The 27063-nt window shown below is 43.3% G+C and overlaps 1 protein-coding gene across 4 annotated transcripts in view; it reads left to right on the top strand.

The window, feature by feature from the left end:
- The window catches only part of ANO2 (anoctamin 2), a 341730-nt gene that overhangs the window by 175075 nt on the left and 139592 nt on the right, over positions 1–27063 (top strand). For 2 of the 4 annotated variants that reach the window (XM_019834398.3, XM_019834397.3), the window contains 5 exons: positions 3767–3901; positions 10240–10400; positions 15264–15346; positions 21619–21630; positions 21852–21962. In XM_019834398.3, the coding sequence (XP_019689957.1) occupies positions 3767–3901; positions 10240–10400; positions 15264–15346; positions 21619–21630; positions 21852–21962 (502 nt within the window). The remainder of the gene's footprint in view (positions 1–3766; positions 3902–10239; positions 10401–15263; positions 15347–21618; positions 21631–21851; positions 21963–27063) is intronic. The other 2 variants (XM_045061286.1, XM_019834399.3) reach the window with 1 other exon arrangement.

Here is a 27063-nt window from a genome sequence, read left to right as displayed (position 1 = left end):
TATATATACAATGGAGTATTACTTGACAATGAGAATGAAATCCTGCCATTTGTGGCAAAGTGGATGGAACTGGAGGATATTATGCTAAGTGACATAAGTTAGTCAGAGAAAGACAGATCTCACATGTTTTCACTCATATGTGGAACTTCAGAAACGTAACGGAAGACCATGGGGGAAGGGAAGGGGAAAAAATAGTTTCAAACATAGAGGGATGCAAACCATAAGAGACTCTTGAATGCAGAGAACAAACTGAGGGTTGATGGCGGTGGGGGGAACAGGTGATAGTCATTGAGGAGGGCACTTGTTGGGATGAGCACTGGGTGTTGTATAGAAGTGATGAATCACGGGTATCTACCCCCAAAACCAGGAGCACACTGTGTACACTGTATGTTAGCTAATTTGACAATAAATTTTAAAAAAGTAATAATATTATACCCTTTCAAACACAGGGTATGGGCCTTCCAACAGTATATCTTGGTTTCTTCTCTCCTGTCTTTTGTGCTATTATTATCCTATTCCTACATACGTTATAAACTCCATAAGACATTATCACTATTTTTGCTTGATATCAGTGTTTCTCTGCCTTTATTCCATTATTGCTACATGAAATTTTAATACCATGTATATACTATGTATCTGTTTATGTACTGTGGCCCTTTGGAGACCTAAAAACCACCTGAAAGCTACCTAAGATAGTTTTGGCTTCCAAAGAACTAGTTTTATCCCCCATGGAAGCACTATGTCACATAATATTCTGTATTCTGCTTTGACTGTTTTTTTTTTTTAATTTCCATATTTTAAGGTTGACACTCTATTCTTCTGGCTTGCATAGTTTCTGCCAAGAAATTGACTGTAAATCTTATCTTTGTTCCTTTGCATATAATACCCTCCCCACCTCACCTTCACCCTCACCCCAGCTTAATTAAAGATTTTCTATCTTTGTTTTTCAGAAGTTTGATTATGATATTGTCTAGCTATGTGGGTTTCTGTTTTTGTTTTTATATTTATTCTGCTTGGGGTTCTCTGGAGTTCCTGGATCTGTGTTTTATTGTTTTCGATTAATTTTGGAAAATTTTTTTAGCCATAATCCATTCAAGTGTTTCTTCTGTCTCTTTCTCTTTATCTTTCTGGGACTTCAGTTACATATGATAGACCCTAGGATATTATCCTATGGCTCTTGATTGCTATATTTTTCCTCTTTTCTTTCTCTTTGTGTCTTAGTTTGGATAATATTTGTTGACTTATATTCAGAATTATTCATTTTTTCCTAAGCTGTGTTTAGTCTCCTGCTAAGGCACTCTAATAAAGATGTTTCTCATATCTGATATCCATTATTGCTTTTTTTTTCCTCTGGCAATTCCATTTTGCATTTTTGTATTTTCGTCTCTCTATGGGTGTTCCCAATTTTCTCATGCATGTTGCCTATCTTTTGCATTAGATTCTTCCTTAAAAAATGAATTATAATTACTTTAAAGTCCCTAATAATTCTGGCATCTAGAGCAACTTTGGTTTTGTTGATTTCCTAATTTCTTGACAGTGAGTGTTTAATTTTTTATGTTACTCAGGATTTTTTTTTTATTGAATTTTCTGAACATTGTGTATGAAAGGACATAGAAACTGAGGTAAGTGGTATTTACACCTAGAAATGGACTTGGGGCACCTGGGTTGCTCAGTCGGTTAAACAGCTGACTCCTGATTTCAGTTCAGGTCATGATCTCATGGTTTGTGAGATCTAGCCCCATGTCGGACTCTGTGGTGACAGCATGGAGACTTGCTTGGGACTCTCCTTCACTCTCTCTGCTCTTCCCCCGCCTGTGTGCTCTTGCGTGCTCTCTGTCTCTCTATTTCTCTCTCAAAAAAATAAATAAACCTAAAAGAAATAAGAAAAACTGAAATGGGCTTATACCTCTTCTGTCATGAGGGGAGCAGAGTCAACCTAGTCAGAGGTTGGGCATGGCTTGGATTTTGTTGTTGTGAGAGTCATCTGCAGCATACGACAGGCTTCACATTCCTTCAGCAGTGGGATGCTATTACCATGTGCTTCACGTGGGCCCTGGAAGTGCTGACAGTTTGTCCTCATTGTCCCCTTTCCACCGTCAGCTGTCAGCAGTCCTTTGCCACAGAGGGGTCTCTCTCCTGCCCCTCCCTCACTGCAGACTGCTGATCCTTGCCACTCAGTGATTTGAATAAGAGATGGTCCTGGGAGATGGTGTGCTTTCGTGCCTCTCTGCAACTAAGGAGGCCCTTTCCAGTTTCTGACCTTGCCCGTTACCGTCGTCCTGAGTACCGAGTGGCGGTCCTTGGCTAGGATCTTATGAGTGAGCGCAAAGCCCTCTTGTGTCTAGAGCTGCCATTTTTTCTAACATGTCATGCTAACCTATACTCAACCTTTAAGGTTTAAAAAATTATATCTATTTGTTTGTGCCCATTTTTATGGTGTCTGCCTTTTCTTCCCATGCTCTGCCAAATCTGAAAGTGTTCACATGTCCCATCTTTCCTGGGAGGGGCTTGTCGTTGTTGTTTTTGCTTTTGTTTTTTCAATTCAGTTCACACGATTACCTTGCAGCTTCCACTCCCTGACGGAAACTTCAAGGGAAGTTTGATGTCACAGATTATCCAGATTTCTCTTGCCATTAGGGTGGAAGCCCCATTTCCTCGCAGTCAGCGCCTCTGGTAGTAGAGAAATAGATTCTGTTCTCTGTTGTTGTTCTTTCGTTCTCACATCAAAGACTGGGCTGCCCTCCCTTGTCCCTCCTGAGTTTTATGTCAGAGGCTCTCAAGAAGTAAAATCTACTTGTAGTTTTCTCATCAGGTATCCATAACCAATATTTGTTTAAAGGAAAAAAAATCCCTTTTTAGAGACTTGGTGTGATAATTTACTACATTCCTGAATGGGGATCAAAAAGATAATGGCTGGTTAATTTTCTCTTTAAAAAGATTTTTTAAATGAAAATAATTCATTAACAAAGTAGTTTAAAAATGCAGAATGATAAGGGGTGCCTGGGTGGCTCAGTCGGTTAAGCGTCAGACTTCGGCTCAGGTCATGATCTCACAGTTTGTGGGTTCGAGCCCCACATTGGGCTCTGTGCTGACAGCTCGGAGCCTGGAGCCTGCTTTGGATTCTGTGTCGCCCTGTCTCTCTCTGCCCCTCCCCCACTCATGCTCTGTCTCTCAAAAAATGAATAAATGTTAAAAAAAATTTTTTTTAAATGCAAAATGATGAAAAATAAATAAAAAGCCACCCATCATCCTGTCAGCTAAAGAAACCACTGCTAATATTTTACCAAAATGCATCTAGTCCTTTTTCTATGGGTTTTATGGTTTGTGTACACAAGTATACATGCCCAACTATATACTTTGTGTGTTTTGTTCATATAAGCAAGTTTTGAAAAGGTGTGGTTTTTTGTGGGTTGTAGTACTTATGAGATGATGATGTGTCCTTCATGTTTGTCTGGTAAAGATGCCAAAACTTACGGCATATTCTCAGCTTGCTGTTAGGGCTGGATTCCTTCCTGCAGCTATGGCACAGGAATAGCCAGGGCAGGTGTGTGTGTGTGTGTGTGTGTGTGTGTGTGTGTGTGTGATTCCAAGGGAACGTAATTCATATCAGAAGAGACCCGTTGATCTTTGTGCCGAGGTCCCTGTTTCACTATCTAACTTCCATTTCTTTTCCTTTATGCCAACCCATTGTCAGGTTTAGAACAAACAGAAATGTGGAATGTATATGGTGTTCTTACTATGTGTTGCGATTTTCTTTCTTTTACAGAAAGTATTTTGGAGAAAAAATTGGACTGTATTTTGCCTGGCTGGGATTATATACATCATTCCTCATCCCATCTTCTGTAATCGGGGTGATCGTGTTTCTTTATGGATGTGCAACAATCGAAGAAGATATTCCCAGGTGAGACGGTTTTAAAGAAGAGGGCTCAGTTCCCACATGGCAGTAGTTTGGCGATTCATCCCAGTTGCGAGTACATTTCACACGCTTCTTTCCAAAGTCCTTACCCTCTATTCTCTCCTCCCCTTGCCGCACATGCAACTTCCCTCCAGAGACAGATCTGGGAACTACAGAGTCTGGGAATGGCTTCAGAGCTGTGCTGGGGTGGCTCCCTTTCTCTCCTACTTAAGCTCTTCTCCAGGGCCTAAGTCTGATATGGGCAGATGAATTATACCTGATGAAAAAAAATCATGCCTGAGAAATGCGTTTCCCCCTCAACTTCGTGACTTACTCTTTTCTCTGGTTTTCTATAAAGACCCAAGTCAGGAGATGTTGAGCGGTGTTGGGTGGCGATTGCATGTTTATATGGTCAAACACTGTGAGGCTGACCATGGAAGCAGGCAGTTCTGGAAAGGAGGGCTCAGTCTCTGGTTCAGGAAGTTGGAAACTGCAGGTGATAGGCCCCATGGTGAGGCTCTTGGACAGCCAAAGATAGAATAAAGGCTGGTCCTTCTGGTGAAAAGAGAGACTACAAAGAATATAAGCACTTAAAAATAGCATCCTTTAGGCTGGACAGCATTACGTATTAGCTGTAGGACTGGGTAGTTCACTCCCTGAGTCTTCCTTCCCTTGGCTATAAATGGTGGTAATAACTCGTACCTCATGATGTTGTTGTGAGGATTCAAGGAGACAATGTTTGGCACATAGTAGAATATTAATAAATAGTTGTTGAAAGGGTCAACGTCTGTGGAAATAAAGTACAAGCGACACGAGAGACACTTATATTTCAAATTTAAATCTCTTGCCGTCTGCAGCACTGTCCTTGAAAAGTGAAGCATAGTTAGTGGGTTAGTGTATTTTAATACTTTTTCAGTTGCAAGTGATAGACGTGCAACATGAAGTAGCTGAAGCAAAAAAAACCACCACAACAACAAAACGAATTTATCATAAGGGTTCTGGGGTGTGTCGGGGGAACCTAGTGGCAGGCATGTGGCTAGCCTAAGAGACAATGGAAATAGGGACTCCCTGTTTATCTCTTGTCTCTGGTTCTTTCTCATATTTGTTTCACTACAGATTTTCTCCATTGGATGTAAACAGTCCTACTAATAGCTCATGGGTGTTACAACTTAGAGCTTTCTACTTGATTGGTCCTGAATGAAGAAGGCCTGTTGGCTCACTTAGGGTTAGGCGGAGGGCCCTGGGCCACCAATCGTGGCTGTGGGCCGGGATCACACTGTACCAGCAGGATGTTCCCTCAGTAGCCAGGTGGATGAGGACACCGGGCAGACTGTGGATGTCTACTGTAGTTGGAGGAAGTAGTGGCCATTCTGGAGGAAGGGCCAAGAGCTGTGCTCCTTTGAGGAAAAGGTTTCACCAATGGCAGGAACCAGGTAGCTCTTCTTCCCACCATGTCTGTCTATAGGAATGGTCTTGTAAACTAGAGAAGCTGGAATAGGCATTGCCCGTGGTTAGAATAAAGCAAAATACCTTGAGATAAGAGACAAGGGTTTGGATATTTTTGTGTGTAAAACTCCAGGACCAACTGTCTGGCGTTCTTGACTGGGAGTTCTGGGACCTTTGTCACATGAGATACATAGCAGAGGTTCTGCTTTCTTCAGTCCATGGAGCACAAGGGGAGAATGGATACTTACTAGATGCCTACCTTGTGCCAGGCATGGTGCTGGGTGGTTTTCATGTATTAGTTTTTTTGATCCTGTAGAGATCAATGGTTGTAAACTGTTATTATTTTCATCTGATGCTAAGTATGGTCACCTAACTTGCCCAACTTCAACAACTAATAATTGTCAGGGTTGCAGTTTGACCTCTGCTGCCTCCTGCTCCCATCTTTGCTTTTTCCGCTAAGATGTGAAGTCCCCCAGAGGGCTTATATCTTCCTTGGTAGCCAAGTAGCTTCAGCTGGCCTTGCCTGGTGCTTTCTCAGGAAACATGGCTCCCATGTTTCCCTTTACTGAGTTTGATCCCTAGAGAGCTGGGCCTCAGATTGATCCAAACTGGAAAACTCCATACTGTGCATAGAGAGCCGATGCCAGTGTAGGAGAAGGGGGGTGGGCATCAGCGTCCTGGTTAATGTTGGGTTTTAGAACCTTTGCCCTGGTTGCCCATCTGGGAATACATGAGACAGTGACCATTTTAGCTGGAAATTATCATGGTCTACACATGCTGAAAAATATATATCTATACACATGTGCTTGTATATATGCAGGTATATAGTCATGTAAAAGATCATTGTTATCACTGCAGGTGTATCTTATTACCTGTAAGAGTGTGTAATGTTTCAGAAACTATGTATAACAACCCACTAGTGGATTAAAGAATCAGTTGAATGGCTATGTTTTAAGTGAACCAGAAAAAGACAGGATAGAGTAGAGTGAAATATAATACAGTATTCATCATAAGAAGGAAGTATAGATATTGTTTTATGAGATTTTATTTAGTTATCTAAGTATGTTTATAGGGGAGAGAGTATGTATTTGTATACTGGAATCTGATTAAAAGATTTTTTTTTTAAACTGTAGGTCACAGTCCAAAAGTTTGAAATTGACTGTTATAAAATTGAAATTTTGGTTATTGGTTTTGCATACTTAAGGTGGGGTGTGATAAATAAGGAAGATGTAAATGATAACAAATTATGAAGAATTTTTTAAAAGAACTGCTCTTTAATCATAATTGTGTATCCATCAGAAATCCAAGCTCTTTGGGCTTGATGAAAACTCATGAAATACCACTCTCAATCAACAAAAGGATAGTCTTTAAGTCCCAATACTGAATCTAAACAAATTCATACTCTTCTGGGATCTGTGTCTGTCAGCTACTCCTAAGCATGATTAAAAACTTGCAGAAGTAATTCCTGGGATTACTTTAGAGTATTTTGACATTAAGCCTGGAATTTATTATCTATGTATCATTTAAAAAATGTTTTATTTTGAAAACATTATAGATTAATAGGAAGATAGTACAAAGGACCCACTGTATCCTTCATCCTGTTCCCCCCACTGGTTGTGTCTCATGTAACTATAGTATAATATCAAAAGCAGAAAATTTACATTATGTGGAACTTTGAATGGTACCTTTTATCACCCACAACTTTGATATGTGAGATACAAATATCACTTATGAGTAATAAATGGTTCCATATGTACATGACTTGTCTATAGTACTTTACTAACCAAGGGATTGATTCCATTTATTAGGCATTTGCTTACATGCGTAGGAAAGACTGGGACATTTAAAAAAAAAAAATCTGATTGATCTAAACCATGTTGAAAAAAAATGGTTACTTTAGGTCTGAGTCCTTAATAGCAATGTTGTGTCTGAATTTCTTGAATAAATGCCGTATTGCACCTCTTCCCTTCATGCTAGCACAGCCCTGTATCACCTAATTTGTGAGCAATGAGTTACTACTGATTAAGAACACCACTCACCTTGGGGTCCTGGTTCAGCTGATTGCCAGACCATTTATCAGCCCTTTTATGCTTTCTAGAGAAAATGATAGGTTGAAGAAATATGAGTTATAGCCACATATGCATCTAACAAGAAATCTGTGGATTATGCAGCTGGTGAATAACCCAGATGTGATTTCAGTTCTAGTGAGCTTCCCTCATCTTTCTAGTTGTCTTTTCAGTTTGTCTAGAGAGACGGCTTCTCTGAGAGAATACAAAGTCATTTTAATATCCTCCTAAGGCAGAATTTCTCCAGAATTCTGTTCAAATTGCTTGCATCCAACAGACAAACAAAACAACCCAATACCTATAAAGCATTCTGACTTCAAATGTAAATGATTTGAGAAGTCTCCATGTTACAATGGCTGCCATTTTGTACAAATGATTGATGACACAGCACTTAAGTTTCAAAGTGCTTTGCACCAAGCAAGTTGCTGACACTGTGTTCATTCCTGACGTTTTTTTTTTAAAGCATTGACCGGGTTTGGTTAGAATTGGGTTGACAGGATTATCCCTCCCCCAAGTCTATGTGTAAAAAAAAAAAAAAAAAAAATCCCAAACAACAAAGTGACGTCCCTGACACACATACTTAAGGACAGCACTGAGGAACTTATATGTTCTCAAACATGGCTTAAAAGCACAGCTCTTTACTATAATTTATACAGACTAACAGTTTTCTGTGTGAATCTGTTTTCTAAGAGGGTAGTCTCATCTCTGAAAATAACAACTCCTCAGTGATACAGCGGACACTTGTCTGACCCAGAAGACTTAGAATAAACCTTGCTCTCCAGTTACCAATAAGAATTTACCCAAGTATGGGGTATCTGGGTGACTCAGTCGGTTAAGTGTCTGACTTCGGCTCAGGTCATGATCTCATGGCTTGTGAGTTTGAGCCCCATGTCGGGCACCGTGCTGACAGCTCAGAGCCTGGAGCCTGCTTCGGATTCTGTGTCTCCTCTCTCTGCCCTTCCCCTGCTCCCATTCTGTCTCTGTCTCTCTCTCTCTCTCAAAAGTAAACAAACATTACAAAAAAAGAAAACTTAAAAAAAAAACAGAATGTGCCCAAGTAAAACCTGCATGGCTAAACTTACTATTAAGATATTATTTAATATTGTCTATGTGAGTGACTCACTCCTATTGACACTTGCCAATGGACAGCTTCACAGCGAGTCAATGGAGGAATGAGGATTTATTCAGAGACTTAGAGTTTCCATTCTCTCACACAGAAGGCCTTTCCTTGTTGTGGGCTTAATGGCTCATTAAAAACAAGCCTGAAAGCTGGGACTTGACAGACTGTGACAGCCCTCAGGGAAATCCTTCAACTTCTTCACGGAAGGGAGCTGGATCCAGGCATCCCCTGACTTCCAGGTTTCATCTAAGCACTTGATTTAGCACACAGGATGCCAGCCAGCTCACTGTGGCAATGGCCTCCCTCTTGTCAGCCGTACTCTATAGTGCCCTCTGCTGCCTCTTTCCAGAGGAAACACAGCTGTGGTTTTTAGTGTAGTACCTCCTACCTCGCTAAGACTGTGTCTCCAGCTGCTCTCTGAGAACAGCCAATGCTTCATTTTCATGAAATCTCGAGTTCTCCACCCTTTTCCCTCAAACAATGAGTTTAACCATCTACCCATTCCCCCTGGGGAAATATTACACACCAGAGTGATGAGTTCATTCATTTTCCTACCAATATGTAGTGTGGAAGGACACTGGGGAAGCCAATTAGGGCTGGTAGTTCTTTGGTTCTTATTTGCAAGCATTCATATGAGCCTGAATTTATTGGATCTAGCTAATCACCTAAAGAGTGAATGGAATTTCAACTATATTCATTAGTCCATTAAATAGAATGGATAGCTTAGAATATAACCAATGGTTATTTGACTCATGTTTCTCTCTACAAGTATCATAGAATCTAGACTTTGGAAGAATTTACCTTATTCTTGCATTCTCCCTAATCCCATTTCATGTTTTTTTTTTAAATAATTTTTTAAGTTTATTTATTTATTTAAGAGAGAGAGAGAGAGGGAAAGAAAGAGAGGAAGAGAGAGAACAAGTGGGGCAGGGGCAGAGAGAAAGGGAGAAAGAATCCCAAGCAGGCTCCATGCTGACACAGTGCAGAGCCTGATGTGGGGCTTGAACTCACGAACCACGAGATCATGAACAGAGCCGACATCAAGAGTTGGATGCTTAACTGACTGAGGCATCCCCCATTTCACAGTTTTGATCATTCTTATTATGCTGAGGGTATTAATCCCCATTCTACAAATGGGCGTGCAGCTGATGCACTTAGAAAGAGACTTCCAACCCAGCTCTGACTCCATTCTTCTTCCCGTGGCTTCTTTAGAAAGAAGTAAGAGCTTGTGTTGATCCAGCCAGACTCTTGGTTTGCTTCTCCCCATGACCAGTCCCACACCTGTTTGGGGCAGCCATCAGGGTTTAAGAAGACAACCTGGGCTTGATATGATGGTGGTGGAATCGGACTTCAGGCAGGTGATGGATTCAGAGTCATCGGTGCTCCCCACCAACCTCATAGATGCAGCACATTTTGAGGGGACTTGATAAGGCATCACTCAGTGTACAACATCTCTGACAGATGCTCACTAATTAGGACACTCCTAGTGACGGGGATCCGCACCTCAGAAGTGGCCCATCCGTTTCTTTGACAAAATGCAGAAGTAAAACTCTCATGGCAAAGAATCCAATTCCAGCATCTCTAACACACCTCACCTATGGAGTTGATAAGCTTAGCCATGGATTTGGAAGTGGGAGATGTTTTCAGGATGATTTGCTTGGGGTGGGTCCTCCTTGACTTCCACTTGACCCAGCAGCCTCTCTCAACTGCAGCAAAGAGATGTGTGACCAGCAGAATGCCTTCACCATGTGTCCCCTGTGTGACAAGTCCTGTGATTACTGGAACCTCAGCTCAGCCTGTGGTACAGCAAAGGCAAGCCACCTGTTTGACAACCCTGCCACCGTCTTCTTCTCCATCTTCATGGCTCTGTGGGGTAAGTGGTCACCATGAGCCTTGCTTATATTGGTGATATCTTTAAGTGGTTACACTGACCATGCTCTGAAGCCCGTACCCTTTGATTTATGTCCTTTAGTATTTAATACTTATACCTCAATAAGTATTTTAGGGACAGTAGCTTTCTCTCTTTTACATGTGAATAGACCTAGGAGTACCCTCCACGGCTTTATATATATTTTAAAAGCATATAGGATGTTAATCTTGTTTTAATCTCACATATGATCTATTCAGAATTTGAACCAATGCATGTTTGAAAACCCCTAGCACACCTGTAAGGTGCTCCAGGTTTATCTACTAAGATATGTAAAGTCATAGATATTCAGTATAACACTCAGAGTGGTGGGGTGACTGCCATGGTCACCAAGGTAGCTGGTGGTCAAGATGGGCCTAAACCTGGTCTCCTGACTCCAGGTTCAGTGCAATTTCCAGGATACCATGAGTGTAGATGTTAGAGATTTTACTTAATGCCAGAGAAGTATTGTCAGTATTTCCACCAAAGGGATTTGTAAAGAACAGATAGTTTCATCATTTTCCTTCTCCTCCCTTACCCCCAGAGTATTAGGGTAATAAACTTTCTCTGGGCCATAGCCATCTGACCACACACACACACACACACACACACACACACACTTCTCTTCACAAACTGGAATGGAATAACCTGGAATAATAACCCTGTGGTAACTGGACATTTCCAAGAAGACACACCCACGTGTATCATACAAGGAACAGAGTCAACACATTTCAGTCCATCTTGAGTAGCTACCTGACTTTTACTTTTTCCTCATTGTTGGATACACAAGCCCTTAGCTTCCCCATTGGATCGCAGAGCAGCAGGGCCATGATCCTTCTGCAGAGGATACTTGATTATCACTGACTCCATGGCGCCTGAAGGACATGCCAGGATGGGACCGTGAGTCACACATTCCCGAAAGTGTGAAGAGGGGACAGGGAGAGGTCTGTTGTCAGTAGTGTTGGGAGTACCTAACACAAGCGTTCTCTGTTCCCTGTAGGGACCTCTACTTGGGTGGAGATAGAACCAGACTGGAAGGACCGCCATATTACTAGGTCACCAAGAAACATTTCCAGGGGACACTCTATTTTCTGTTCTCAGGTGGAATAGCCAGTACCCAGGAGCACATGGGCAGTAGTCAGCCCACAGAAGTAGGGACAGGGAGTAGGAGGAAGTGGCACTTAGTACCATTTGGTCCTGGAATGGTTCACAGGAGGGGTTCAGTAGAACTGGCTGAAGCTGAAGCTTGTTGCCTGGGGCATCTTGGGCTGCAGCTCTGTGGCTCCTTGTCAGGCATGGCATCTCATAACTACCCCCAAATTCACTGGAACTCATTTGGAACCTGGAACACATATTTAGTTTTTGATATATTACAGTCCTAATTCCCACCAATTTGTCTTAAGAGATGCCCATGACTGAATAGCTAAAGCTTAATAACGCCAGACCCATGATCCCTTACAGACTTTTCCTAGGATCCGTAATCCCTTGTCATAGACAAACTTGGTTTTCAATTGTACTTTCCCACTCTCAAGCCCCAACAACTACCTCTCCTCTTTCCTCAATAGCTGTAATTAACAGATGCCTCTCAACCCCCCACCCCCGGGATCTGCCATAATTTCCTGCCCCCACCCCTGCTCCTCTCCCTCCCCCTCCTGTGGCCGTGCGGGGAAAGCAGGAAGGGTGGGATGCGTCAGAGCTTCCTGGCATAGCGTGGGGTTCGGTTGTGTTTTTTAACAGCCTTGCTGTGTTTTATGTGATTGTGTATTTGGTTGCGGCAGCCAAGAGCCGCTGGGCACAATTGCCTACAAATTACAATTAAAAATAATAGTACTGCCTCTCATTACCATGATTATTATGATCAGTGATGCTGTGCTGGGTGGGCCTGGGCTGGGGCCCAACCTGCCAGGAGGAAGGCTGGGGAGAAGTGGCACTTTGCAGAGAGATTCTCTGTCAGTGGAGCAGGAGTGGGGGCTGCTGAGCCACGGCTGCGTGGAAGGTGCTAGTCTGGCAGGGTCTGGGTCTGTGGGAGTCTTCAGGCCCAGCTCCTGGTTCCTCTGTCGTCCGGCTTCAGACTCCAGGGAACTTTGGGAAGTGAGTGAAGCTCTATTGAAAAGGGAAGTAACGGGACAGGGTTTCTGGACTCTGTTCTGAATAGAAGTTAAGGACACTGTCTTAGGAGCCAGGCAGTCCTAGATGTGTGTGTCTCAGTTCTGCCCCTTACCAGCTGAGGGTCCATGGCCAGACAGTGTGGATCTGGCTCCTGGTCACAAAAGTCAGCACTCTGTTTTGTTTTGTGTTGTGTTTTGTTCTTAAGTTTTATTTATTTTTGAGAAAGCGAGCACAGCCAGGGGAGGGGCAGAGAGAGGGGGAGACAGAGGATCCAAAGCAGGCTTGGCGGGGGGTGGGGGGGGGTTGGTGAGTGACAGCAGGGAGTCCGATGGGGAGCTTGAACTCACTGATGCTCAACCGACTGAGCCGTCCAGGTGCCCCACCAAAGTCAGCACTCTTAACTAAGGTGCTGTATACCTGGAGCAAGGCTCTTAACCTTTAGGCCTCATTATGCTCATCTGTGAGGTGGGTGAAGGGATACTTACCCTGTAGTGTTCCCGTGAGAAGTGAATGAGGTATGTGTGGAGCACTTAACATAGTCCCTGGTGTGTAATACACACCAGGAGCTGTGAGCCGCTCTTCTTCGTTATGACAGTCCTCCCTTGTCCTCATGGCTCCTCTGCGGTGACTTCTTTGCCCCTCTCCTCTGTTCACATGGTCAGACTTGTCTGCTTCATAGAGATGGCAGTCAGGAAGCACTCTGAGTCCCACTGTATGCAGAGCCCTCCTCAGGCGCTGAGAAGAGCGTAGGAAAAGGAGGGACGCCCTCCTCTCCACCTTGTTCTCAGGGCATCCCCAGGCCGATGCCAGGGTTGGGAGGTCACGATGCACTGACATTAAGAAGCCTCAAATCCACAAGAGAAACTGCATGAACCCATGCACTGTAATGTAGGTGCCAAGTAAAACAAACATAGCCTTTAGCAACTGCGCATTCAGCTGGTCTGTAGGTGTTCTGCTTAGTTCTGTGCTGTGCCCTTGGTAGACAGGCAGCTAAGAGCTGAGGAAATTTATGGCCCTGTTACTGCACTGCTCTGCATGGTGCAGCAACAGGCGCCCACGCTCTTCCCATGCTTGGTGTCCAGGTGAGGGGGTGGCCTCAGGGAGTGTCACTTTCCTTTTTGTCCAGGGCACCAGACCTAAAGGACAATTAGGAGTGTGGAGGAGAGGGTGTCCCAAGCCTGATCCTATAGACGAGGTGGGGCTTGAGTGGTTCAGCAGAGGATGAGACAGTGGAGGGCACCATAGGAGAGCGGGACAGTGTGCATGAGTTGGGGACGAGGAGGGCAACAAGGAGGTGACCTTAGCAGCAGTGCAAGTGTGAGGTTGTGTGTTGACAAACCGAGGGAATGGATTCAGACAGATGGGTTGGGCCGCATATACAGGATCCCCCCATCCAGAGAGAAGAACTAGGCAATAAGGAGCCATTGAAAGTTTAGATGGGGGAGAGTGGGCATCTGCCCTCTCCCTACCCCTTCTTCACAGCCCAAATGCCATTGTTTTCGACCCCACTCAGATGGTTTCTCTGGCAGCTAGCGCTCCCTCTGCTGCATGTCCACAGCTCTTATCTGTGCTGTTCTTTAGGCCCTGCTCACTCCATGCCTTGTATTTTAGTTATTGACAGTCTCTCCCCATAGACTGTAAACAGTTTGAGAGCAAATCCACGTTAGTTTCCCCTGATCTCCCTCATGATGTCTAGAACAGTGTTGTATATGTTACAGATGACCTTAGTCAGGCCTGGTTCTTTTTGCAAGATTGGAAATTGGTTCAAGCTTGCTCAGATAACAAGAGATTTGTTGTAAGAAAGCAAGAAGCAAGCTCATGGATGCAGGTAATGACAGGCAGCCAGGTGTCTGGGGAACTGGAGCTGGAGGAGCTACCGGAAACCGTGGCCCTTCCTCTGTTCAGGTGCTGCATGGCTCGTCCCATGTCTGCTTCTCTTCGTGTCTCTTAGTTTCAGTTATCAAAAGAGAGAACCGGCTTGCTCCATCAGCAGGTGTTAGGTGTTCAGTCCTGGTATCACAAGCCCATGGGTGTTGGTTCTCCCTGGGGCGTGTTGGGCTATCCCTTTAAGGGGCTGCGGCTGGAGCAGGCAGACCAACCGGCATGCAGGTGTGGGAGGGGCACAGCAGCTACTTGCCGAACAAATGGAGGAATGGGTGAACAGTCACTTAGGGGAGATTGCTCCATGAGCCACATGCAGGGTGGCTCAGAAGGCTGAGACTGGGGTCAGTTAGGAGACTGTTACATGACCTCAGGTTGGGATGAGTGGGGCCCAGAGAAGGGAAGGGGTGCTGGGGACGGCAGGAAAGATGGAGAGTGAGAGCCAGCTGAGGAAGGTGCAGGAAGAAAGAATGTGTGTGGAGGCAAGATGAGGCTTGTCAAGAAAGACTACAGACCCTTCCAGTCTTATTTTCTTCATCCTTCCCTCCCTCCTTCATGTCTTGAGGTCTGTGTTTACCCTCTCCTCATAATCTAGAAGTGGGAAAGGCGCACGCAAGCACGTGTGCATGTGTATCTCCCTTTAAATATATGGAGTGAACAGTCAGGGATGTGGAATGTTTTGATCAGTTCCAGCTAGAAGTAGAAGGAAGGGAATAAGTGCTTTAAAGAGAGTCCCTAAATTTGAAATCAGTATGTTTATCCTTCACCTCCATTGGGGAACCTAAAGTGTACTCAAAATCTTCCCTTTAAAATTAATAGAACTTTTTCTCTCTTTTTAAGCTACCATGTTTCTTGAAAACTGGAAGAGATTGCAGATGCGACTGGGCTACTTCTGGGACCTGACTGGGATAGAAGAGGAAGAAGTGAGTTTCCTTGCATACTTCTCTGGGTCCTTTCTTAGTTTCACCCTGGAAATAGATCTTCTTGAGTGAGATGACCACTTAACATTTGCTGCCACATCAATCCATTGGCTCCATGGTCTTAGCTGTGGTTGATAGGCACTGAGGCCAAGAGTTCAAATCTCCACTCTTCTCTTGAGCTATAAAACATTGGACCTGATAGGTAGTCAGGTGGAAAAAGAGGTGGTATAAGAGAAAAGCCTTATGGTAGCTTTGGGATTTAACTTAACTTTTGAGATTTAATTTCTGTCTCTCATGTCATGGCTCCTAGTGTGCATGAAGCCAAAGGGTAGGAATCACTCTCATGTAGCCCAGAGCATGCATATGTAAGCCTCCTGAGGGTCAAGGGAGAGGTGTGGGTGCCAGATGCTGATTGCCTTTGATGCCTGTGGAAGAAGAACCACTGAACTATTATAAGCCAGTACAGCATGTGTGAAACTGGAGGATGAGCTAAGGGCAAAGGGTAGGCTCTTCTGGAGTCTAGTTTTATGGACAGATGATATTGAAAAGACTGAAAACAAATCAGCCATCCCCCTGGGCTCTTATGAGAACCAGGTCCACAGTCCTGATGTTGGCAAACTGGCAATGAGTAGTGTGTGCGTGGTTGCTCACAGTTCTTATCTGTTTCCACACACTACCAGTGACTGAACAGTAAATGTGAATATTGGGTAGGCACTCCCGATATCGTGGACATTGTTGATGAGGTACTGGGAACGGTGTCTAGAAAGATCAAGGGGCACTTGCATTTGCCTGAGTACCCACATGCAAAGGCTGGCCACAAGCATTATGGCGGCTACATGGAGAGCAGGCCTTTTCTGTATTCTCCCATAGTAATTGATGTGCCTCGCCTTACACTCGAGATCTTTGTGAGTCCCTATGTCTGTAGCATGACATCATTTCTTCTCCTTGATGCTATAATTGGGCAGGTGGGCATTCCATTACCATGCACTGAGTACATGGGCTCACTGTATTCCAGTCCTGTGCGTTGAACATATGCTCAGGGACTGACGGCATCATGGGTTCCATGGCAAATCAGGGAATGTGCATGTGGATTCTACCTTCAGAGAGGATACAAATGAGGAAGATAAACAACAGAGAATAATGAAGGCAGTTGCCTTTCTTGGGGGAGAATGCCCAAATGAGTGCTTCCAATAAAAGAGCTGTAGAAGTGGGACTGTGGGTGTGACCTGATTGGGACATCCTTATCCTGTTGGTTCCAGTTGCTTCAGCAGAGAGAGAGACCGGGGAATTATGGCCAGGTGTGGGGGTAGTGGTGGCGGGAGCTCCCACTCTCCTAATGAAGGGCCTAGCATGTCTCCAAAGAAGAGAAGAGGAAACATCCTGGCATCCAAGCCTGCCTGGGGCCAGAGACCAGCTAAGTGTGTGGGCTAAGTAGAGCTGAGGATGCCAGCAAGTCTCTGTTAGGAGGTGTAAACACATTCCCACAGAGAAAGGCATTGGTTGTGACTCAGTTCCCTCAAAATCTCAGTCACAGGCCCCTGCCAGGGGTGGCCATATGATCCATTTTCTTTTTTTTTTTTTTTTAATTTTTTTTTTCAATGTTTATTTATTTTTTGGGACAGAGAGAGACAGAGCATGAACGGGGGAGGAGCAGAGAGAGAGGGAGACACAGAATGGGAAACAGGCTCCAGGCTCTGAGCCGTCAGCCCAGAGCCTGACGCGGGGCTCAAACTCACGGACTGCGAGATCGTGACCTGGCTGAAGTCGGACGCTTAACCGACTGCGCCACCCAGGCGCCCCGATCCATTTTCTTTTAGTAGCCAGGTTTCCTGTTTTCTGATGAACCCAGTGAGCAGTGGTAACTTCATGGGAGGTACATGATTTCAGGAACTCATGTGCAGGGTGAGAGTGGTCTGGCCAAGACTGGGTTTACCACAATGAGGTGGTCCTCATGGGCTCTGGTCACTCCTGATGGGTGAGGTTACTGCAAGGCAGGTTGGTTCTACAGCATGGTTGGTGTGCCCTGAGTGTGCAAGCCCAGGGCCAGGCATGGCTGAGAGGAAGGGAGGACAACCTTGTCTTTTCCTTTAATGTGTTTATATTTCAAACTAGGATATCAAATACACTTTAAGTTCAGTTCAGTCTGAACATACCCAGTAAGCACCAACTATGTACCAAGTTGTGATATGCAATATGGAATTATGTTGGGTGGTCTCTGAGCATCTCCAAAGGGTTCTATTCAACTAGGGTGCTGTCTGGTCTCTAATATTTAGAACACAATGGTAAATATGTGATAGAAATTCCTTCTGGCTAATGTAGCCAGAAGAAGAAATGCCTTTTTAAAAATTTGTTTTGTTTTTATCAGAGTTTTGAAGACTGGTCAAATTCCATTGAAGAAAATTTCAAAGGGAAGAAAGGGTACCCACAGGAGGAAACAGCAGGCAGAAGTCTTGATCCGGGAAGCTAGGGGTATAGATCAGAAACAGTGAGATGATGGGAAGGTGCAGTTGGCTGTGGGAACAGGTTTGGGGATGTAGTGGTGGACAAAGCAACAAATATAGGCATGCACTCAGGTCGGGCGGTTACTGATGGCTGCTGTGCATCTCCTGTAGGTCATGGGAAGTCATGGAGGGCAGGATAGGAAGGTGTTTATGACTTTACAAGATTCCTTATCTGAAGTGTCGTGGGCAGGTTTAACCTGCATTCAGGCGAGGAGCAAGAGGATGGCGGGTATGACTTGGGCATTGGGGAGAGGGAGGCAGGGGCCCTTGGAGGTCATGATTAGAAGTTATTTCTATTTTAACCAGATGGTATCTCTAGGAATCAGGAATATTCCCATGGTCAGCTGTCTGTAGTCCTAAGACGTTATGCTTCCCCGTGGTCTTCACTAGGAAACACTCCTCAGGGGAGAGGAGAGTGGTTAACTCACTGGGACAAAGGCTCATTTCCCCTCTGTCCTTCCCACCTGGGGGGAACCCACCACGTGGGCCACCCCAGGAAGGGTTAAACAAGTGGGATGCCTCAAGTCTAGGTTGTAAACCAGGGAGAAGTGGAAGGAGGCTAGAGACTGCTTTCTTTCAGGGCAGGGAAGGATGTGAAAAACCAAACCCAAGAGCCAACTTCTTGAGTCAGTGTGTCCCCTGCCTGAGGGGCTTCCCTGTGGAACCAGCAAGGGCACCTCAAGGGATTTACTTTGGATTCTGTTCTTGTTGAAGGGAGGCCTGCAAGATCTCAAGAGTCTTTCCCTGTGAGGTGGGATGATCTTCAGCTCAGTGGGCTTCATTTGCCTCATTAGCTTCTGTCAGACCCCAGGTGTTCCTCTTAGAGAGTGTGGCCTTGTCTGAACACAGATATCCTCTCCTCAATCTCTCTCCCATCCCTCATCTGTCATATCAAGCTTTAGATGACCCAGCTGGTTTCCTATCACATAGGAAGCAAAATCCTCTACCTGCCTTTTCTGACCTCAGCACATGTCATTCTCCTCCTTGCTCAGACCTTCCAGCCATGTAGACCTTCATTCTTTCCCACGCTCGTTCTAGTCTTTGCACTGGCTGTCACCTCTGCCTAGAATGCTGCAGTCTCCACATGGCCTATCCTTTCTTGACTTTTCCATACCAAAACATTACCCTCCTCTGACTGGCCTTCTCAGAATCCCCATTTTAAAGCAGCCATCCTATTTTATTTCTTCTGTTGTTCTTATCCCTATCTGCTGGTTTCTTATGTGTGTGTTTGCTTACTGTCACCTTCCTCCACTTGAAGATAAGCTCCTCAAGAGGAGGGACCCATTGTGACCTCAGAGCTTGGAAAAAGGCTCAGATGAGCACAGTAGGAGCTTGGGAACTCTTGATGAAGGCATTTGTTGAACATATCTCTGGATTTACCTCTTTAGATCATCTCAGAGAAGGCTGGTCCTGAGTTGGCCTGGTGCCATCCTTCAGCCAGTTCCTGAGGAAACCAACCAGGTGGAAGTAGCCTTGGGAAATATTTCCCAGAGTCTTGGTGGGAGGAGTTATATGTTTGTGATGATTTTGCATCAGACCACCAATCCAGAGAGGCCGTGTATGGGGAACATCAGAAATAAGAAGGACCTATCCATGGCTGAGTGCATTGGAGCAACCCTCACAGGGACTAGATTCTGCTCTGGCCATGAGCTCAGTTGTCCAGCCCTCTGCCTTTGAAGAATTCTGTAACCTCACCTGACCTTCTTGGCTACCAACAGAGAGATCCTTGTCTGACCTGCCTCAGCTAGAATGCAGAGCAGCCTAACTCTGCTTTGAGAGTCTTGGACTCCTGTTTATGCACCAAGAATGCTCGGCTTGTTCCAAACAGAGGAGGGGTTCTGAATGGGGGCCCAGTGTGGGGTGAGGTGAGCCATAGCCACTACTAGAGGAATGCGGAGACATGCCTGATGGCGTGGCACGTCTTTGGAAAGTCAGAGGCAGGTTGAGAGCAGCCTCCTAGTCAAGTAGGGAAAGTTCATCAGCCCCTTTTCAGGGTATGAAAGGTAGAAACAACTCTAGCTTGAGGGGGGTTAGAATCCACATTATGGTACTCACCAAAAGGATATTGCTATGATTTTTTAATTAAAATCTTCCATGGAGGGGCACCTGGGTGGCTCAGTCGGTTAAGCATCTGACTTCAGCTCAGATCATGATCTTGTACTCCATGAGTTCAAGCCCCACATCAGGCTCTGTGCTGACAGCTCAGAGCCTGGAGCCTGCTTCAGATTCTATGTCTCCTTCTCTCTCTGCCCCTCTACCTCCCATGCTTGCGCTCTCTCTCTCTCTCTCTCTCTCTCTCTCTCTCTCTCTCTCTCTCTCAGAAATAAACATTAAAAAAATAAAAAGTCTTCCATGGAAATAATATAGATAAAAAGTGGCCAGATTTCAGAGGCCATGGAGGACAATTTCAAACCCCATTTCTCAAAGTATTCCTATAGGATGTTAATTGTTGGAGCAAAGGGATTTTTTGTAAGAAATAGTGGCTTTAAAAAAATTAAGCAAGTGTCTTCACAGTAAAACCGTTCAGAGCTTCTAATATGCTCATTGTGACACTCAGGTGATACTTTGTATGGGCTTTTCCAATCTCTTAGACCCTGAAATCCCTTTTTAGCTAAAACTCTTTTGGCACACACATTAGGAGATGATGTGGTAGAGAATGGATGAAGGTGAGAGACAAAATCAGTGAGCTTCACAAGCATTTAGAGATTCCCAGGTGCTTTGCATGGTGCTAATTACTGTGAAAAATACAAAATAAGACAGTTTTGGTAGCAGATCCTCATATTAGGAGACTCTCACACGCAAAACAGCTAGGAAAAAATAAAAGAAATATACATAATTGAGAACTATCTGTGGTACAAACTATGCAACTCTAGGCTATTCAAGAGGAAGGAGATTCCCCCAGGCATGCTGCCACAGACAAGTCCTGGAAGGGACGGGGCTGATGCATCCTTGGAGATTGGTAATGACAGGGTGCCTTAAAACCCTTCAATAGCATCACCCCCTGTTACAGTGGTTATGCTTATAAGTCACATGCATGGTTTCCCTCTCCAATGTTATGAATGTCCTGGGAAAGCCAAAGATTGGTCAGGAGCCTAGCTTGTTTGGCTTTTGGAATCTCTGACGTCTGAGCAGTGGTAAAGAAATGTGTGTACTCTGGGTCAACTGTGAGCCAGTGCCTGAACCCTTGCCTACAAGTTATCGATAAATGATGCGGGAACATGAAGTCCTCACACCTGTAGATATTTATCCTTGGACGCTGCAGGGAAGACCTGCCAATGAGGCCAGGTGTACACTGTTAAATTCTCTTTGAAGTAAGTCCTGCATCTTCCTGCTTCAGCATCTGCATTGGTTTGACCGTAGTCCTCTTGATTAGTTAGTCTCTTTCCCCTGCCTGGTGACTCACTATTCAGGTTTATATTGCTGAATGGCTCAGTGATATCTCTTGAGCATTGGTGTACTTGCCAATGAGTTACTCACCTAGGTTGTACAGGAAACAGGTTCAGGCAAGTGAGTTTTAAGATTCCCTGTGGCCATCTTTAGCTTTGATGTTTATTGGTCGCCATTTTAGCTTGCAGAATAATGGAGCAGGAAGTTTTGCTGTTGCCCTAACTCCCAGCTGTGGGGCACATCTGTTTCTCTGGCTGGGATTTGGCTCATTGAAACTTAAAGTTTGAGGTATGAGGATAGTTAGTAGGACAACCAGATGCTTCTGTTTGTATCAGCTGCCCAGTTAATGTTTCCTCTCTCCTTTCTCAACACTGGCGCCATCCCCAGGAACGTGCCCAGGTTTGGTTTTCAGTGTGGTAACAACTATTGTGTGTTCCTTCCCTCTCCCCCACATTGTGTTCCTGGTCTAGACTCCTTGTGATTGTGTGTGGTGTTCATATCCAAATAGCATTCGATCCTAAGTCCTGACTTTATACCGTACTCGTAGTGTCTGATTATCACCCACAGGCCAGGAGCTCTTCTGCCTGCTTACCTACTACTCTTTGACTCTTGGGTTTTAGGAACACTCCCGGCCTGAGTATGAAACCAAAGTTCGAGAGAAAATGTTAAAGGCAAGTGGCAAGTCGGTGGTCCAGAAATTGGGCACCAATATGGCTGAAGATGAAGATGAGGTAAGTTGCTGGTGCTTGTTGCTTGCCATCTTCTTCGTTTCTCAAGGTGCTTTGTCATTTCATTTGGAATGCCTTCATCAGAGACTGGGCTGTGAGAAGAGGTTGACAGGAGTGGGACAGGAGGGGATGATTCATGATGCATTCCGTTGACCTGCACTCAGAGCAGGCTTTTGCCATGACTTGATTTATCTCTTTCTGGATGGTGGTGTCTGGCCAAAATGGGAGAGTAGGTTGGAGAAGAAAGAAACATTTTCAGGGCAGGACTGAATCACCTAAATACCTAATAATGATAACTACCACCATACTAACTAGCACAATGGCAGTTAATCCTTGTCGAATGCTTGCTCTAGGCTAGATGCCATTCTAAGTGCATTATATTATCTTATTTTCATGGTAAATTTATGATGCTGGCACTCTTATTAGGCAAATGAAAACTAATGACAAAAGTTATGTTCATAGCTTAAGTCAGTTGCCAGAAGTCACCCAGCCAGTAAATGGTGAGTAGATCTGGGATTCTGTACATCTCTGACGGTCTGTGCATCTAACCACTACATGCAATACTGCCCTTCGAGTGCAGTGAAGAAGTCCAAGCAAGACATGGCTCTTAGGGCCAGCCGAGGCAAATTCATGCCTGTGTTCACTTGAGCTACTCATATAAAGTTCCTTACATTTCATTTTATCTGGGTGGGCTTTCACAAGTACGAATGTGATGGTGAACATGTCTTCCGAGTCCTATTTCTGAGTTTTACGGTGGCATTCAGACATTAAAACAGAGCTTCAGAATCTGTGCTGTGATCTGTAAATACGCATAGTGTGTGTGAGCTGGGGGTACAGTGTGGGGGGCTCCTCTTTGGCAGTGCCTGTCTTCTCTGAGTGCCACCCTTCTTTGAAACTGTGTGTGTGTGTGTGTGTGTGTGTGTGTGTGTGTGTGTGTGTGTTTATGTCTTTCCTAATCTGGTTCCTGAAAAAAATCAACAAGATTGGAAATCTGTTGTTTTTGCATGTGTCTTTTCTCCATCTTGGCTTTGAATTCAAATTTCATTTAATTTTACATTCTTAAAGTTGGAACCATTCATGTTAACATGCAAATTTATTCAAGCACCAAAACAGAAGAATGTGGTGTTTTTGAGGCCAGAACACTGGCTTTTTTATTTTCTTTCTTTCTTTCTTTCTTTCTTTCTTTCTTTCTTTCTTTATCTCTTTTCTTTCTTTCTTAAAGAAAACAGGACTTAGAAGAGAAAGAGCATGGCTCTCTGAGTTATTATTTTTTTTTTCCTAGACAAAAAGTAAGTCCAAGACCACCAATTATTCAGGGAAATAATGAATTCATTCTTAGGACAGACTAATCATCACCACCACCCTCATCAGAAAGCAAGAATTCTGTGTTCTCAGCTTTAGCAACTCCATGCAACCTTCTTTCTCCACCCTAGAGCAATATACAATGGATAATTTTATGGAAATCACATGTAACTTTTATTGACCACTGACTCATTTAATTTTAATTCCATGGACGGGAATGCCAAGGAGCTGGAATTGCGTACATTGAGACTGTGGTTCTAATATAAACTTTGCTTGGATATATATGCATGATAGGTCACATAACTTTCAGGAACCATGAATAATTGAAAAACATCTGAATGCATTATGAATGATACATATGTTTATGTTTTAGCATTCAACATCTATTTCCATTACACTGTTGAGAATGCAAAGCTCAAAGCATCTAATGTCTTTTGGGCACTGGGGAGAAAATGACCTTCCTGATTGAGCAGTGAGAGATGAAAATGGCTTGGAATGTGATTGTCAACATCCTTCTTCTGTTCCCTCCATTCTGTTAATACTGTAAATCTTCTGTTCCTGCTGTAAGTCTAGCCAAAGATGGGAGATGAAGGGAGGAGCACGTGTTGCTGTCTGATGGGAGGGATGCTGCTCTTGCCTACTGGAAGAATTGAGGTCAATACCCACTGTATAACATGGCTCTGGAGACCCTCTCATGTGTGGGATATTTAGGAAAGGTCCCTTCTGCTGGGGAATAGACGGGGACAAAAAACCAAAATTTAGCTGGTGGTCTTGGATATGCCTCTTTCATCCCAGAGAATCCTCTTGGCTCTGCCTTGACTGTGACCCCGAGTCTGCATATCCTCACATCTCTTTACTTTCCTTCCAGTTGGATGATGAGCTACCATTTATTGAGACCCAGAGCAGTATGGGAATTTGCCCAAGACCATATAATGTGTGTGGGGAAGCTGGTAGTCAAACTTAGCTTCACCCGATCCCCAAGGCCTATTGCTTTTTTTTTTTTAATTTTGAAGATATCAACCCCATTTTTAAAGACTTCTTTATTGAGATTTAGTCCTCAGACCATAAAATTCACCCACATAAAGTGTACGATTCAATAGCTTTTAGTATATTCACAGATTTGTGCAGCATTTCTACCATCTAGGTTTAAAATATTTTTTTAAGGTTTATTTATTTACTTGATGAGAGAGAGAGAGCAAGCGAGCACACAGGGAAGGGGCAGAGAGAGGGAGAGAGAGAATCCAAAGTAGGCTCCACACTGTCAGTGCTGAACCTGATGTGGAGTTGGGACTTAACAAACCGTGAGATTATGACCTGAGCCTAAATCAAGAGTAAGATGCTTAACCAACTGAGCCACCCAGACACCCCTCAAATATTTTTATCACCCCAAAAAGAAGCCCTATACCTAGTAGTTACTAAACTCTGGAAAAACAACTAATCTACTTTCTTTTTCTATAGATTTGCCTATTCTGGAGCCCCTGGGTGGCTCAGTCAGTGAAGCATCTGACTCTTGGTTTCAGCTCAGGTCATGATCTCACGATTCATGAGTTCAAGCTCTGCATCAGGCTCCATGCTGACAGCGCAGAGCCTGTTTGGGATTCTCTCTCTTCTCCTCTCTCTCTGACCCTCCCGCATGCACACACACTCTCTCTCTCTTCTCTGTTTCTCTCTTTCAAAATAAATAAATAATACAATAAAAAAAGATTTGCCTATTTTGGGTTTTCATGTCAATGGTATCATGAAAAATGTAGTATTTAGCTGCTTTCACTTGGAAAAATGTTTTCATGATTCATCCATGTTTTAGCTACATCAGTATTTCATACTTTTTTATTGCCAAGTAATATTACATAGTTTAGATATACCTCCTTTATCAATTGGTATGATAAAGCCACTTGGATGGCTTCCACCTTTGGGCTGTTATCAATAATGGTGCTATGAATATTTGTGTACAAGTTTTTGTGTGGATGCATGTTTTCATTTCTCTTGGATTTATAGGTAAGAGTGGAATAATTGGGTCACACAGTAGCTCCATATTTAACAATTTGAAGACCTGCCATACTATTTCCCAAAGTAACTGTACCATTTTACAGTCTAACCATACAATGTATGGTTTCTCCACATCTCAGCAACACTTGCTGTTATCTTTTTTATTTTATCTATCCTAGTTGTGTGAAGTGGCATTTCACTGTGGTTTTAATTAGCATATCTCTAATGACTAATAATGTTGAACATCTTTTCATGTACTTATTGGCTGTTTGTATGCCTTCTTTGGAGAAATGCCTATTCAAATCCTTTGCCCATTTTTTACTTTTTATTTTGTTTTTATTTTTTTTAAGTTTATTTATTTATTTATTTATTTATTTATTTATTTATTTAGAGAAAGAGAGAGTGGGGGGAGGGACAGAGAGAGAGGGAGAGAGAATCCCAAGCAGGCTCCATGCTGTCAGTGCAGAACCCAAAGCAGGGCTTGATCTCATGTACTGTGAGATCCTGACCTGAGCCGAAATCAAGAGTTGGACATTTAACTGACTGTGCCACCCAAGTGCCCTCTTTGGCCATTTTTTAAATTGTTCTCTTATGATCATGTTGTAAGAGTTATTTAATAATCTGAATACCAATCCAATATATAATATGATTTACAAATATTTTCTCCTGTTGAATGGATATTGTTTTTTAATTTTATTGATTATACAATTCAAAGCACAAAAAGTTTTGTTGTAATTCAAATTATATGTATTTCCTTTTGTCACTGGTGCTTTTGTATCATATCCAAGAAATCATTGCCTAGTTCAAGGTCATAGACATATACTCCTAGGTTTTCTTCTAAGGGATTTTTGTGTTGGCTCTTACATTTTTAGGTGTATGATCCATTTTGAGTTAATTTTTATGTACTAGTTAACTAACTAAGGTGTCCAAATTCTTGTTTTTTGTTTGTTTTTCCATGTGGTTATTCAATTGTCTAGCAGTATTTGTTGAAAGACTTATCTCTACTGAATTATATTGACATCCTCATCAAAAATCTATTCAATATAAATGTAAGAATTTGTTTCTGGACATTCAATTGTATTCTGTTAACCTATGTGTCTATCTTTATGCCAGTGCCACATTGTCTTGATTACTACACTTGTGTAATAAGTTTTGAAATTGGGAATGTGACTTTGACTTTGTGCTTCTTTTTCAAAATTGTTTTGATGATTCTGGGTGCCTTGCATTTCCATATGAATTTCATAACCAGCTTATCAATTTCTGTAAAAAACACATGCTAGGATTTGTGACAGGAACTGAGTTGAATCTATAGGTTAATTTAGGAATATTGCCATCATAATACTATTAAGTCTTTTTTTTTAATTTTTAGTGTTTATTTATTTTTGAGAGAGAGAGAGAGAAAGAGAGAGAGCAGGGTAGGGAAAGGGAGAGAGAGGGAGACACAAAAACTGAAAAGACTCCAGGCTCTGAGCTGTCAGCACAGAGCCTGATGTGGGGCTCGAACCCATAGACCATGAGGTCTTGACCTGAGCCAAAGTCGGACATTTAACCGAATGAGCTACCCAGGCGCCCCACACTATTCTTATAATCTATGAGCGTGATGTATCTTTCTATTTATTTAGATCTTATTTAGTTCCTTTCAACAATGTTTTATATTTTCAGTGTAGAAGTCTTATACATATTTTGTTAAATTTGTTTGTAATTATTTTATTCTTTTTGATGCTATTGAGAATCGTTCTTAATTTCTGTTTTGTATTATTCATTGCTAGCATATAGAAATATAATTGATTTTGTGTATTGATTTTGTATCCCACAA

Source organism: Felis catus, chromosome B4 (assembly GCF_018350175.1).
Source record: "Felis catus isolate Fca126 chromosome B4, F.catus_Fca126_mat1.0, whole genome shotgun sequence".
NCBI classification, from domain to species: domain Eukaryota; kingdom Metazoa; phylum Chordata; class Mammalia; order Carnivora; family Felidae; genus Felis; species Felis catus.
This window is presented reverse-complemented; position numbering and strand designations above follow the sequence as displayed.